This window comes from Sorex araneus, chromosome 3, assembly GCF_027595985.1.
Source record: "Sorex araneus isolate mSorAra2 chromosome 3, mSorAra2.pri, whole genome shotgun sequence".
NCBI classification, from domain to species: Eukaryota; Metazoa; Chordata; class Mammalia; order Eulipotyphla; family Soricidae; genus Sorex; species Sorex araneus.
Window position 1 is genome coordinate 23,520,093 of NC_073304.1, and position 15,183 is coordinate 23,535,275.

Here is a 15,183-nt window from a genome sequence, read left to right on the forward strand (position 1 = left end):
TGCACATGGTGATGATTTCCCAGACACACACGCAGTGTCACGGCAGAACCAACTGCGTATTACATGAGCTGACAGAGTAGGAGGAGCCAGAGGACAGCCGTGTGAGCTGCTTGTGCCGGCGGCCAGGCGTCAGGGAGCCAGAGACCTCGGCGTGATGCCCTTGGGGAGTGCCCAGTGTCCTGAGACTGGAGATCACTCAATAAACCTCCGCTCGGTTGAACGGACTGAGAAACTAGGGTGTGTATGCACAACGGAATTCCACGCAGCCTAAAGAGAAGATCAAGTCGTGCAATCTGCTGCAACGTGGATGGATCCGGAAAGTGTCATGTTGAGTGAAATGAGTCAGAGGCAGAGGACCAGGCTCGGAAGGGTCTCTCTCACGTGCGGGACAGAAAGAAACGTCCTAAGGGAGTATCAGATGCTGGAGAACTGGTCTCCAGTAGGAAGCCTGGCACTGGGGCAGGGGTGTGGTGGGGCGGGGGGTAGGGGGAGTTACGGAAGGGAACAATGGGGGAGGGGGAAAGTGCCTGCCACAGAGGCTGGCTGGGGAGAGGGAGGGAAACTGAGGACACTGGACATTGGCGGAGGATAGTGGGCACTGGGGAAGGGACTGGTGTTGAAACAACATATACCTGAAACTAAAAAAAAAAAGAAAGAAAAATAAGAAAAAGAAAAAAGAAAAACCAAAAAACCGAAAACCTCTGTCCAGCTGATAGTCAGGCCAGCAATGACACCTGCATTTCTGTATCACGCGCCCTGATTGGTGGTCACGTGGCCTCAGAAAGCTGACCCGGGAAGGCGCTGGCCTTTCGGGTGCTGAGGGCGTCGTGTATGCCTGCGCCCAGCGCCCAGCGCCAGCACCCTGCCCCGCTTACCTTCAAGAAGTCAAAGTGCTTGAGCATCTGGGCTACTTTCTCGGCGTTCCTCCCTTCATTGAGGAAGTCCAGCTCCAAAGGCAGGTTCTTCTTGGCTTCGTCCACCAGCCACATGAACTCAAACTCGGGAAACAGCTTCTTCACGGCCAGGACGAGCATCTGCAAACCCGGCAAGCTCCCCGTCAGTCCATCTGAAACCCCCAGCACCCCACCACCCGGGCAGGGAGGACAAACCCCGCCCTCCCTCCCGCAGCTCCGAGTGGGCTGGGTGGGAAGCCACACTCGCTGGGCCGGTGTCCGCCATCAGGTTCGGGGGTGACGAACACCACCCACCAGCTGCAGCAGGAACAGTGACCACCTCCGAGCTCGCCCCGGGCCCAGCACCTGCTCAGCTTCCCGGCTGGTCCTCACAGAACCTCGGTTCCCCGACGGTCATGTTGGGAGAATGCGAAGCAGAGAAACAACGCTCACTGCACACCCGGCGGGGTCCACGGTCTGTGGGGGGGCTGCGGGTGTCAGCCTACTGCCCACCGAAGTGCTGAGGCTGTCCACGGGGGGCAAGCGTGGACAGTGTGTGTCTGAAATGTGGCCAGCAATAGAAGGACAACCCGGTCCGAGCTGTCCCTGGCCTCGTACTCTCCCTGCCGGGGCAGGCTCTGGCGTGGCGCCCTACCCTGGAAACGAGCGAACAAACACCAAGTGTGGAGTCTGGGGTCCGTAGAAGCCCGGTGGGGTGCCTGGGCGCACAGGCATGCCGCAGGGACCTCGCTCTTGCTTACTCCAACCCGCGCCTGGGCAGGCCAGTTCCCTCCTCTCGTTTCATGGGAACTGGGGCTTCCCTGCCCGCTAGTTTGGCGGGGACTTGGATCACGCCCCCGTCCTTCCAGCCCGCCCCGTCTGACAGATACGGCAGTGTGTGAAGTCCCTGACTCTGCCTGGCAAGGCGGCACCAAGCTGGAATCCCACGACCTTGGCTCGGCAGCACCAGGCTGAGGTGCTGCCCGTGCAGCCCCTCCCCGGCCCCCACTCAGTTTCCCTCCACCTCCCTGGGTACAGAGATGGGTGGGAGGGCACTGCCTCACAACTGCTTCCCAGAAGCTATTTCTTTTTAGGGGACACATCTGGCAGTGCTCAAGACTTACTCCTGGCTCTGCGCTCAGGGGTCACTTCCTGACGTGGCTCTGAGGACCATATGGCGAGCTGGGAATCGAACCTATATTGGCATCACGCAAGGCAAGGCCCACCCACCCCCCGCCCCTGTCCACTGTACCATCCCTCCAGTCCCTCTGACGGCCAAGTGTTAAGCTGTGTGTTTAGCACCTGAACATTCACAACACTGATGCTTTTCCCCTCACTTTTTTTTTTTTTTTTTGCTTTTTGGGTCACATCCAGCAATGCTCAGGGGTTGCTCCTGGCTCTGCACTCAGGAATTACTCCTGGCAGTGCTTGGGGGACCATATGGGATGCCGGGGATCGAACCCGGGTTGGCCGAGTGCAAGGCAAACGCCCTACCCGCTGTGCTATCACTCCGACCCCTCCCCTCACTTTTGTATTCCTGGGATCTTCCAGAATGGGAAAATTCTAAAGATGGGACACAGTAAAATTGGAGAAGAGAGGCATCAGGCCTAGGGCAGCTGCACAGGAAGCTCAGACCCTCCACGGGCTCGTGAGTGAGGCCGAGAGAAGGGCTGTTTTGGAGACTATTCCGGCCGTTCAGGGTCAGTTTCACGGTGAGAGGTCAGGGGCATCAGAGCCAGCGTTAGGAGGTAAAGGTGCCCGTCTTCCATGGGGTTTCTTCCCGCAAACCTTAGCTCTATTCCCAGCATATAATCCGGAGTGACCTCTGAGCACCCCTGGGTGTGGCCCCCCAAAATACTTAATAATTACTATAACAGTTAGCAATTGGTTAACTATAATAGCTAACAACTGGTTAACTAGACCCTACATGGGAGCAGAGCGCAGGAGCCCTATGGCATCTGCAAAGCACCCAGCAGCGCCCTCAGAGGCCAGAGACTCAGGGCTCGGCAGCGGCAGGTCCCAGGCCGATGGCCAGAGGCTCGGGACGGGGAGCAAGGCGGATGCGGGGGACGTGGGCCACGGAGCAGCATCCTGGGAGGGGAACACAGAAGACAGCGGCCCGCTCTCCTGAAAGCGCTGGTGCTGAAGTCTGTCCCCGGGGACCCGACCTGCCCCTGCAGTTGTTCTCTGCAGCATGCACAGTCCCAGAGCTCCAAGAACCGCCACCCCGACCCCTGCCGACATCAGCTGGGCAACAACGCACAAGAGTCCAAGAAGCGGGAGGCCACTGGTGCCGGAGAGAGCCACCCCCTCTACGGTGGACAACCCCCTGCCGCCTCTTCACCTTCTTTTTCGCTGCAGGGTGGGGGTGGCCATGAGATTTACATGAGGGATAGGCCCAGTGGCAGAACACTTGCCTTGTGAGATCCTCAGTCCACCCCAAACATGGAAAAACATGAATGAATAAATGAATGAATGTATGAATAAGTGAATGAATGATCTGGCCCAGAGAAATAATACAGTGGGTAGGGCACCTGCTTTGCATGCTGCTTACCCAGATTCCGTCCCCAGCGCCAGCACCCCTTATGGGGTACCCTGAGCACAGTCCGGGGTGATCACAGAGCACAGAAATAAGCCCTGAGCACCTCCATGTATAACACAACCTCCATGTATAACACAACCTCCATGTATAACACAACTTCCATGAATAACACAACCTCCGTGTATAACACAACTTCTGTGTATAACACAACCTCCGTGTATAACACAACTTCCATGAATTACACAACCTCCGTGTATAACACAACTTCTGTGTATAACACAACCTCCGTGTATAACACAACTTCTGTGAATAACACAACCTCTGTGTATAACACAACTTCCGTGTATAACACAACCTCCACGTATAACACAACACCCCCTCCCCCCATATAAATCCAGGGCTGGAGCAACAATACGGTGGGTAGAGTGCCTGCCTTGCACACTGGGTTCAAGGCAGACCCGGATTCAACCCCCCACCCCCCTTATGGTCTCCCCAGCCCACCACAAGTGATCCCTGAGTGTCGAGTCAGGAGGACGCCCCGAGCACCGCCAAGTGTGGCCCCAAAGTAAAACCAAACCAAAGTAAATAAGGCTTGAATGCAGGACCCCGGTGACAAGATGTCTTTGGAAAGAAGACTGAGCTCGCTCTGGGCAGCACCAGAGGAGAAGGGGGGGAGTTATCTTGGCCCTGGGAGAAAGTCCTCACCGGGAACTGGCAGGTCGGCACCATGCTGAGAAATGAGTATCTGCTGGGTCAGTGCCCTCCCCGCCCCCCCACACACACCATCTACAGCGCTGTGGTTTCAGCAGCCCGAACCCTAAACTCCTGCACCCCAGAGGGCAGCCCTGCCCTCCGCTGCTCTCTGCCCCGCCGATGGTTAGCGTGCCCCACGCTGCTAGGCATGTTCCATCAAAAGAAATAAATCCAAAGCAGGGCCATTAACTACAAGGCATTTACAGCTTTGTTTTCAAACCCTGTGTCCTCGGCAATGTACCAGACGCCATTCTGGAAGAATCATCACACGGGGTTATTATACTCAATTTCTCCCCAAACCCATTTTAATCACCTTCGGCTGCAGTCTAATTTCTTTTAAGTCTTGTCGAGCTCTTCATGGGTTGGCCCTGGGACCTTGTGATAATCAATTTCGCTTACATTTTGCTTCTGGTCCAGTCACGTGGAACTGGAAGGGGGGAGATGGTGACCGCCAGGCCCAGGCATGGGGGGTCCGTACCTCCAGGCCCTGCAGCTGTCCCCGTGTCCTCAGATGGACCTCCTGGGGATGCAGGGAAAATGCCCAGCAGACAGAAGGACCTTCCTAAGCTGACCCGAGCATCCGGGAGACCTGAGGTACCCACATTCCACCCTCCGGGCCCCAAGGCCAGGACAGCGAACCCTGTGGTCTGTGGCCCTGCTACATGCCAGAAATTCAGAAGTTCCCGGTGCAGAGGGACAAGGCCGGGTCCACAGTGAGGGTCACGCATGTGTTCCATCAGGAGTGACCGCCCACCTTCTCGTAATCACCTTCAGCCACCTCCGTGTACCACCAGGAGAGGAGCGGGGCCTGTGCTAGGGGATGTGGCTTCTGTCCAAACAATACGGCCTCATCATCAGTTGTCTGGGTGCGACTACTTACGAAGACTTTAATGATCATAGATGTCCGAGCAGCACCAACAGGCATTTTAAAGATTTTTCTGTTACTCATCAGTGATAAGTCATTATGGATACCTACTGTCATTAATCATAAAAGCAAAGATTTTATTGACTTATACTAGATTTAATAACCAATTACTGAACTAATTCATAACCACTAAGCCTTGACTTCACTCGTCCAACTGGTTTCTGCAGCACTCGGGTGAGTGGGTGCAAGGGGGTCTCCTGCAAATGCCAGGGGCCGGAGGAAGAGTACAGCAGAGAGGGCATTTGCCTGGCACACAGCCGACCCGGGTTCAATTCCTGGCACTTCCCCTGAGCCCTTCAGGAGTGATCCCAGAGCACAGAGCCAAGAGTAAGCCCTGAGCACAGCCAGGTGTGGCCCCAAAACAAACAAGAACATCAAATGCAAGGCTATGTCTAAATGGGGTCTTTATAGGGCAATGCCAACTGGATATTCTAATGCCAGCTATGAAGACCAAAAAATGCACATCAGTTCACCAATAATTCAGAAGGTGTACCGACCCCAAGAATTTCAAGGTGGTCAGGAAAAGGGCAGAAAAGATTTACCAAGTCTAAGTCAAAAATGGTTTGTCTGGACCTGGAGTTAGTCCAGTGGTTAGAGGGTAGGTTTGGCATGTGCTGGACACAGGCTCAATTGGTCTCCTGAGAATCCCTGGGTGTAGCCCTGGGGGTGCCCCAGCCCTGCCAGTGTACCCTGGTGGTCCCCGCACCTCAGGCTTAAAGCAGTCCCGCATCCTTGGTCCCCAACACTGAACCACTGCCGGGTTGGCTGATTATCACAGGGGGTGGCCCTGGAATCCCAGTGCACTGGTTAAGAGGCCCCCCAAATTTTTTAATTAAAATAAAATGAACACAGGCAGGGGGGGCTTAGGGTGGGGGGGCTAGGGGCGTGGGGGTGTTTGGGGTGTGAGGGGGCGGGGTGGAGCTATACTGGGATTCTTGGTGGTGGAATATGAGCACTGGTGAAGGGATGGGTATTCGAGCATTGTATAACTGAGATTTAAACCTGAAAACTTTGTAACTTTGTAACTTTCCACAATAAAAAAAAAATAAAATAAAATAAAATGAAAAAGGGGTCAGAGCCTAGTACAGCAGGTAGGGTACCTGCCTTGCACATGGCTGGTGCAGGTCCGATCCCCAGTATCCATATGGTCCCCCAATCCCCACCAGGAGTCAGGAGTACAGACCCAGGAGTAAACCCTGTGCATCACTGGGTGTAGCCAGAAATTAATTAATTAATTAATTAATTAATTAATTAAAAAAATGCCCTGAGTTTTTGCCATGTGCAATGTCTCTTGGCTAAGGCAATGGAAATAAAGCTCAAGCTACCTTCTGTTCTCAGTTAATTCTCTCCTTAGGAAATCCTTTCCTAAACTGGTCAGCGACATGCAAAATGATGAACCCAGACCTCTGTCTAACGCCAGGCACAAAAGTCAGATCAAATGGATTAAGGACCTCAATATCAGACCTGAATCCATAATGTACATGGAGGAAAATATAGGCAGAACTCTCCAGGACACTGAAGCTAAAGGCATCTTCAAGGATGAAACACCACTGTCCAAGCAACTGGAAACAAATATAAACCAATGGGACTACATTAAACTAAGAAGCTTCTGCACTTCGAAAGAAACAGTGACCAAGATGCAGAAAGAGCCCACTGAATGGGAAAAATTATTTACCCAATACCCATCAGATAAGGGATTAATATCTGGGATATATAAGACACTGGTAGAACTTTACAAGAAAAAAAAAAAACTTCCAATCCTATCAAATAATGGGGAGAGGAAATGAACGAAAACTTCCACACACACAAAAAAAAAATAAAATAAAATAAATACAAATGGTCAAAGGCAGATGAAAAAATGTTCCACATCACTAACCATCAGGGAGATGCAAATAAAAACAACAATGAGACATCACATTGTGATGGAAGCATTACAGAGACTGGCACACATCAAAAAAAGAACACGAGGGGCTGGAGTGATATGATAGCACAGTGGGTAGGGTATTTGCCTTGCACACGGCCGACCCGGGTTTGATTCCCAGCATCCCATATGGTCCCCTGAGCATGGCCAGGGGTAATTCCTGAGTGCAAAACCAGAAGTAACCCCTGAGCATCGCTGGGTGTGACCCAAAAAGCAAAAAAAAAGAAAAAAAAAAAAGAACAAGAACAACCAGTGCTGGCGCAGATGTGGGGAGAAAGGGACTCTAGGGCCTCTTCCTTGTTTCTAGGAATGCCAACTGGTCCAGCCATTTTGGAAAACAATATGGATATTGGTCAAAAAACAAGAAATTGAGTTTCCATATGACCCAACAATACCACTTCTGGGAATATATCCCAGAGGTGCAAAAAAGCACAGTAGGAATGACATCTGTACCTGTATGTTCATTGCAGCACTGTTCACAACAGCCAGAATCTGGAAACAACCCAAGTCTCCGAGAACAGACGACTGGTTAAAGAAACAATGGTACATCTACACAATGGAATACTATGCAGCTGTTAGGAAAGATGAAGTCATGAAATTTGCTTATAAGTAGATGGACATGGAGAGTATCATGCTAAATGAAATGAGTCAGAGAAAGAGAGATACATAGAATGACTGCACTCATTTGTGGAATATGAAATAACACAGAATGGGACTAACACCCAAGGATGGTAGAGATGAGCTAAGAGGATTGCTCCACAGTTGGAATCCTGCCTCATGTGCTGGGGGAGAAGGCATCTGGGATAGAGAAGGGACCATTAAGTCAATGATGTTTGGAGGGATCACTCAGGATGGGAGATGTGTGCTGAAAGTAGACAAAGGACCAAACATGATGGCCTCTTAGTATCTGTATTGCAAACCAAATACAAATGTCCAAAAGTAGAGAGAGAGTAAGAAGAAAAGTGCCTGCCATAAAGGCAGAGGGTGGGGTGGGGTGGTGGGAAGGAAAACAGGGACACTGGTGGTATAAAATGTACATGGTGGAGTATTCGATTATTGGGTATTCGATTATTGTATGACTGAAACTCAATCATGAAAGCTTTGCAACTGTACCTCATGGTGATTCAATCAAAAAAATTTAATTTAATTTGGGCTGAAGTGATAGTACAGCGGTTGGGCGTTTGCCTTTCACGCGGCCGACCCGAGTTCGATTCCTGTGCCCTCTCTGAGAGCCCGGCAAGCTACCGAGAGTATCGAACCCTCATGGCAGAGCCTGGCAAGCTACCGAGAGATCAAGCCCTCACGGCAGAGCCTGGCAAGCTACCCGTGCGTATTGGATATGCCAAAAACAGTAACAATAAGTCTCTCGATGAGAGACGTTACTGGTGCCCGCTCAAACAAATCGATGAGCAATGGGATGACAGTATTTTTTAAAAAAGAATAAAAGGGAATTCCTGGGGTCAGTAACAATTGCATGGTATCACGGAGCCCCAGGGCACTGCACCTCCATGCTCTGGTCTCATCCCCCACCCCATCCCCCGCCCAGTTCCAGGAGGAAAACCACTTCCCAAGGTCACATACTTGTCTTTTCAAAATGCAGGACCAGGCCCGGGGTTGGGGTTGATTTTCTTTAGGTAGTTCTATTGAACTTGTGCAATACCTTACAGGACAATACAACAGGAAGCCTGAGATAAGGCAGAGAAAGAGCTTTGTAAACTACAAAATGCACCTGAAATGCAAGCGACTGTTATCGAGTTATTACATGTTATAGAAGAAATAATGCTCTATCAGGAAACAGCAGCCTAAATAGAAAGTCTGCATGGATCCAAACTAGTGAGAATGGAGGGTCGACAGTGATCGAAAATCAATTCCAAATGATGTAAATAGCTTGGCCTTCACAGACTTATCTCTGCTCTGTTCAGATGCATTATTAAGGTTCACACTTTTTAGAAAACAGAGAGAGAGAGAGAGAGAGAGAGAGAGAGAGAGAGAGAGAGAGAGAGAGAGAGAGAAAGTTTCCTTGGAATGGTCTACATCGATGGGATTTTTTTAAAGTATATTTTAAAAACTGAAATCAGTTTTCAGCGTCTGTGCCAACACAAACATTACCTAGCCACCCACTGTTCAATCAACACATTCAGAAAAGAAACAAGATGACAGACAGCAATGCACTGAAAATTTTGCTCAAACGAGTCAGAAACACAACCGTCACAGGTCTTTATTTTTAGAGCTTCTTGGGATGATATCAAAGGGTGGCCCGGTTTCTGGTGCTCGGGCCGGAAACTCCCCGTTCTGCAAAGCACCTTGGGGACAGGCGGGTGAGGCTCCTGGCCCTGAGTCCAAGTGGCCGGAGAGGGGCAGTCGGTCACTGATACAGGAGGGGTGCTGGCCCCCGGGGACAAACCTGGACTTCTCACTCCCAGGCCGATGGCGTCCTGGGCTCCCGAATAATCTGACAGATGCAGCTCGTTCAGCCTGCTGCGAGGCCAGCCTGCCAGCAGACGAACGGGCTCTGCCTCATCCGTTCCCGCCCTCCTGCGGAACCACTGTCCCCGTCTCAGGGCCCAATTACCCTGGACCGCCACTCAGATCAATAAAAGTCACTGGCTATGCACCGAGGAGCAGAGTTGCCCAGCTATTAAAGGGACACGATCAGGTGATAATGACAACGCTAAAAAATGTCCTTCGCTGTGCCCTTTCTCTCTCATGCAAAGCTTCCAATGCCAAGAGGTTCACCCAAACAACCAACGCCGGTCACAGAAAGTGGGTCCCCGTTAAGCTGCCAGCAACCTGCAGCCTGCCCTGGAGACGGCTGTCCTGCCCTCAGAGCACGGCTGGGTGAGCAGATGGCATCAAGCTCTACAGTAACACTAACCCAGAAGCCACTGTCCCTCATGCCCCCTCCCTGGCCAGAGAATACTGACTTTGTGTACCTCCCCGATCCTTCAAAAAAGACCTTCGCCCAAGAAGATGAGTCACAATTCGTCTAAACCAAAGATATTTCATTTTTCACACACCAAGACTGACGAAGGCTCGGGAAGGCAGCTTTTTCTGGTCAATGAGAAGTGATGGAGATTCTCTTGGGGCATTCCATTCTGACAGGGAGGTGAGGGAAGAAATCGGTCCTCTCTGGCATCTGGGAGCCACATCTACCTACGATAGCATGAGCCCCGCAGCTAGTGGGGGCCTAGGAGGGGCTGCTGCCTTGGAAGGAGAAACCAGGAAGTCAAAAGGAACCTATATCCTTAAAAAAGAAAAAAATAGGGGCGGGAGCGATAGCACAGCCGGTAGGGTGTTTGCCTTGCAGGCAGCCGACCTGGGTTCGGTTTCCAACATCCCATATGGTCCCTTGAGCACCGCCGGGAGTGATTCCTGAGTGCATGAGCCAAGAGTAACCCCTGAGCATCGCTGGTCGTGGCCCAAAAGAAGCAATAAATAAATAAATAAACAAACAAACAAATAAACAAAATCAAGGGCCAAAGAGATAGTACAGCAAGGAGGACACTTGCCTTGCACACAGCCAAGCCAGTTCCAATCCCCAACACCCCATATGGTCCCCTGACCCCCACCAGGAGGGATTCCTGGGTGGAGCCTGAGCACCACTAGGTGAGGCCCCCAAACAAACACAATTCAAAAAGCAACCAAGGGGCTTGGAATGTGACCCAAGTGGGCGAACACATGCTTGTCTGAGGCCCTGGGTCTGGCCCCAGCAAGTCAGCACACCCAGGAAACAAAAACCACCATCAAGTGATGGAACCGTCATTGCTACTTTCAGCTGTTCCAAAAATGTGAGTTGATCTGGGTTACAGCTATTGCTACCCCTCTAAATGGGATGGCCTGCTACCCAAAGCCAAAAGCATCTTAACCGACACGGCCAACCAACAGCCCTTTCCTGAGCCTCCGCCACAGACACAGGCCCCGCTTCACAAACAACCTCCAAGGAGACGCCAAGCCTCGCAAACTCACAGGTACACTGGCCTTCAGGTGGAAAATTCTGGGAGCTTCTCAGAGCAGGGGCAAGCAGCCTCCCCTCCTCCCCTCCCCCAGCCTCAGCAGCCACACCCACACCCTCCGCCGTGTAAACGTCCCGGCTTCACGACTATAGTCTCGAGAGATGCCAAGGCAAAGAATCGTCGGAATTCCACAGCTTCTGGAACGCACGGCTGCTGTGCACGATACCTCCCAGTCCCCCGGCACTGAGAGCCCAGTGGGAGCACAGCGAATTGGGCGGGAAAGTGGCACAGAAGCCAAGTCAGCTCGATAGACAGAAACAACGGCCCGGGAAGCTCAGTGGGCAGCGGGCGGCACAGGGCCTCCTCAGACACGACTCTGATAACACCACCGTGAGGTATCACCACTCCCGCACATTTTCTGAACTATTTTTTCTTTATAATTCCACTTACCATTTGTCGTAACAAGCAACATTAAATAAACTGTTTTGTGCCCGCTAAGGAGGCAGGCTTGGGGGCGGGGTGGGGGGGTGGAGGGTGAGAAACTGGGGAGAATGGATCAGAAAAGGGAGGTCGGAGACCAGGAGACCCAGAGGGCGGGAGAGGAAGCCCGGGAAACCAGGAGACGGGCAGGGCCGGCAGACTGGGGGGGGCCAGGCAGAGCGGGCGGAGCGGAGACCAGGAGACCAGGCACGCCAGAGAGGCCGGGCAGGCGGGGAAACCATGGGCTAGGGAGGCCAGGGAGCGCAGGAGACCAGGTGGCCCTGGAGACAGGCTGTCCGTGCCCTGAGACAGGACAGTGTACCCCCCCCATGCAGCTATTCACACAGACGGCCCACAGAGGGGGGTGCCCCGGACCCCTTCCGGGCTCCTCCTGAAGGCCGTGAGAGCAGGTCTCTGCTCGGCGTGGCCCCCAGCCCCAGCTCCGCCTGCGCTACCGCCAAGAAGCCGCCGTGGACTCCGCCTGCAGCCACAGACGGAGCCACCTGGGAAAGGCCTCTGACGCTGGAAGCCAAGACCTGGTTACAGCGATCACTGCTGGGGACCTGGGGGCCAGCTGGGGGTCAGCTGTCGGCCGGGGAGGTCCTGCGAGAGGGGCTGGGCAATGCCAGGCTCCCCTCCCTGTGAAGGCCGGAGGAGCTGGGGGACCCTCAGAGACTTCCGGGGCACGCCCAGCCCCAGCCGGGAGGTCCAAGGGGCCAGGCCGAGAGCAGCTCCTCCAAACCCACCCCACCCCCACCTGCCTCCAGCACCACCTCCTACCCCCTCGCTCTCGCTCTCGGCAGATGGGCCTGCCTCCTACTGCAGAGAGAAAATAGAGGCGCTCAGGCTGGAAGGACACGGCTGCCCACTCCCCCTTCCCCTCCCTCCCCCCACGGCCCCCCTCACTCACCTGTACCCCCAAGCCTTACCTCCTTCCCCCCCACTCCAAAGGAAGGCTGATCAAAGCCTGACACCCACCAAAGCCCTCCTGCTTGGGCCCTCACTTCTCCCCCTGAACCCCCACTCACCCACTTCACCTCCCAGACCAGGTACAGGCCCACCCCGGCATCCCCCTCAGCTCTGACCCCGGGTTCCGCTCTAACCACTACCCAAAGTCCCCACCAGGGGACCCCTCTCTGCCTCCTTCCCTCTCTCCCTCTCTCTTTCCCTCTTTTCCTCTCTCTCTCTCCCCCTCCCTCCCTCCCTCCCTCCCGCCCCCTCTCTCCCTCCTTCCCTCTTTCTCTCTCTCTCTTTCTCTTTCTCTCTCTCTTTCTCTCTGTCTCTCTGTCTCTCTCTGTCTCTGTCTCTGTCTGTCTGTCTCTCTCTCTCTCTGTCTCTCTCCCTCTCTCTCTCTCGCCCCCTCCTTCCCAGAGCCCCCATTCCTAAACCCTACATATCCCTTTCAGCAGTACGAACACGCTCTCCCATGCAGAGCGCTGGTGGTTCTGTATGCCCCAAGGCCCAAGTCCACTGCTGCCCCAAGGGGTGGGCGCTAGGGGGGCTACCGCAGTCAGCAGGAGGTCTCGGTGCCAGGGCCCCAGGGCCACCCTAAACCCGCGGTGGATTCCCACCACTCTCCCTGGGCACCTGCGCTTGGAGCCCGGCTGCCACGCTGTGGGCGCAGCTCCACGGAAAGCTCCCGGGTATCAGCTGGCACCAGGCACCAAGCCCTCCTCGAGGCGGGTCTCGGGTTCCAGGCAGCCCCTTCGGGCCCAGCTCTTCCTTGAGCTCCCAGGTCTCGCCCGCGCCCCGACATCATTATTCCTGTCTCAGACTGATGCAGTGAGCCCACGGTGAGCTGGGCAGGCAGCCGAGGCAGGCCTTCCGCCCGCAGAAGGATTCTGACGCATATCTGACCGTGACGTTCCCGACTGGCATTCTCCGGGGGTTCCTGCACAGCAGCGGCACCCAGATCCCCTCGGACACTCACTGCGGCCCCCAGCCGGCCCCACCCCCAGGGCCCGCTGCCCAGCCCCGCTAGGTCACGCATGCCACAACGTCCCTTGTTGGAAGCTCACTAGAGCCCAGCGGCCACTAGACCTGGGCTGGCCCCCCGACCCGACCCGCAGCCCGCACGGGAGAAAGCCAGCAGGGCGGACCCCCCACCACGGGAAGGCGCTCACCTCCATGAGCAGGATGTCCGTCAGGCTCTGCGTCTGCACCTTCGGGTGCTGCACCTTCACGGCCACCGTCCGCCCGTCATGCATCACCGCCTTGTGGACCTGCGCCAGCGAGGCCGCCCCCAGCGGGGTGTCATCGAAGCTCACGAACAAGTCGTGGATCTGTCGAGAGCAGAGAGGGGACAGAGCAGCTGAGACGGCGGCACAGACGGGCGAGGAGGAGCCGGAAGGACGGACGGTCCCAGGCGCACCCGGGGGTGGCGGTGGGGGGGGGCAGACTTTTGACTTCCTCAGCTGGACACAGCCTTTCAACTGGCCACTGCGGCCTTGGAGACTCAAGGGCATCTGAAGGGACGTGTGCAGATGCCCAGGCGGGCCTCGAGGGCCTCCACGTCAGGCCCACAAACGGGCAGCGCGTGTGTGAGGGGCTCACGCGCACACGTGTCTTGGGGGCTCACACAGGCGAAGGGGCGGCCGGAGGCACGGCCCTTCCCTGCACCTGCACCTGCAGGGCGCCAGGAGCTCGGGCTGCTGCTCCAAACGCCACCACCCTCCGCTCCCTCGTTCCCGTTCCCGCGTGGCACAGCCTCAGTGAGCAATCCCGAGCCCCGCCTGGCCCTGCCTCACCCCAGAGGCAGCCCCCAGAGACCCCCCTCCCCTCCCCTGCCCTGCCGGGTTTCACACGATTCCCCTGAGAAACGGCCCTTACTCTTCTCATCCCCTCACCCGGCCCTCCTCCCTCTTGGAAGTGCCACGCGCCCAGCAGAGCCGCTTTCTCACTCGAGTGGCCACCCCTGCAGGGTCCAGCTAGAGTCCAGCAGATGCGGAGGCCCTCAGAAGCCTTTAGCAAGGCTGGCCGAGGCTGAAATTCTCACCCCAACGTTTCCAAAAGCCCCAGGATGCAGACTGACGCACACACACTCGCTGTCTCTCTCTCCCCCTCTCTCTCATGCAAACACACGTACATGCACGCGGTATTTACTGGGTCGCGGGCCTCTACTCCCCTGCCTCCCCACTTCCTCCCGTTTGCCCCCCTCGGCTGCCCCACCACAGCACCCTCCTCTCCCTGGTCACGTGACCCCCCCCCCACCCGGGTTGCGAGGCTGCACCATCGCTCGGCTAATCACATCCCATAAATCACTCCCCCCAGCCCTGTCGTCATTTTTGCAGCTTCCACCTAAATTCCATCTCATTTATCAACACCCTTCGCGGCGGCGGCCCAGGCAGCACGGCAGGGCTGTGTGTCCCCACCCAGAAGGGAGCAGCTGGGTCCCCTGTCCTCCTTTCTAGCCGACTGGCCCCGTGCCCCTCCCCAGCCCACGCCCCTTTCCCGCAATGGCACACGGCCTTTCTCCCTCTCTGGGAAGCTCTGGGCTCCCTGGGGGCTGGCCAGCTTCCACGCCACTCGACCACCCTGGTATCCCTGGGCACGCGCCCTTTATGCTGGACCTGGGCCGAGAGCAGGAGAACGTAGCCACGGGACTCCGGACTCCCGGTGCCAAGTGGGCACAGAGTTCTGTGTGTTGGGTGCTGCCGTCCCTGAACCCAGAACAGAGTTGGGGCGAGTCGGTGCCAGAGACCTGGGGAAGGGTTGAT

The 15,183-nt window shown here is 55.2% G+C and overlaps 1 protein-coding gene across 2 annotated transcripts in view; it reads right to left on the reverse strand.

Moving 5' to 3' along the window:
• The window catches only part of ADCK1 (aarF domain containing kinase 1), a 92,100-nt gene that overhangs the window by 18,573 nt on the left and 58,344 nt on the right, over positions 1-15,183 (reverse strand). For both annotated transcript variants that reach the window (XM_055133448.1, XM_055133449.1), the window contains exons 5-6: positions 13,591-13,749; positions 876-1,034 (exon numbers count right to left, since the gene is read on the reverse strand). In XM_055133448.1, the coding sequence (XP_054989423.1) occupies positions 876-1,034; positions 13,591-13,749 (318 nt within the window). The remainder of the gene's footprint in view (positions 1-875; positions 1,035-13,590; positions 13,750-15,183) is intronic.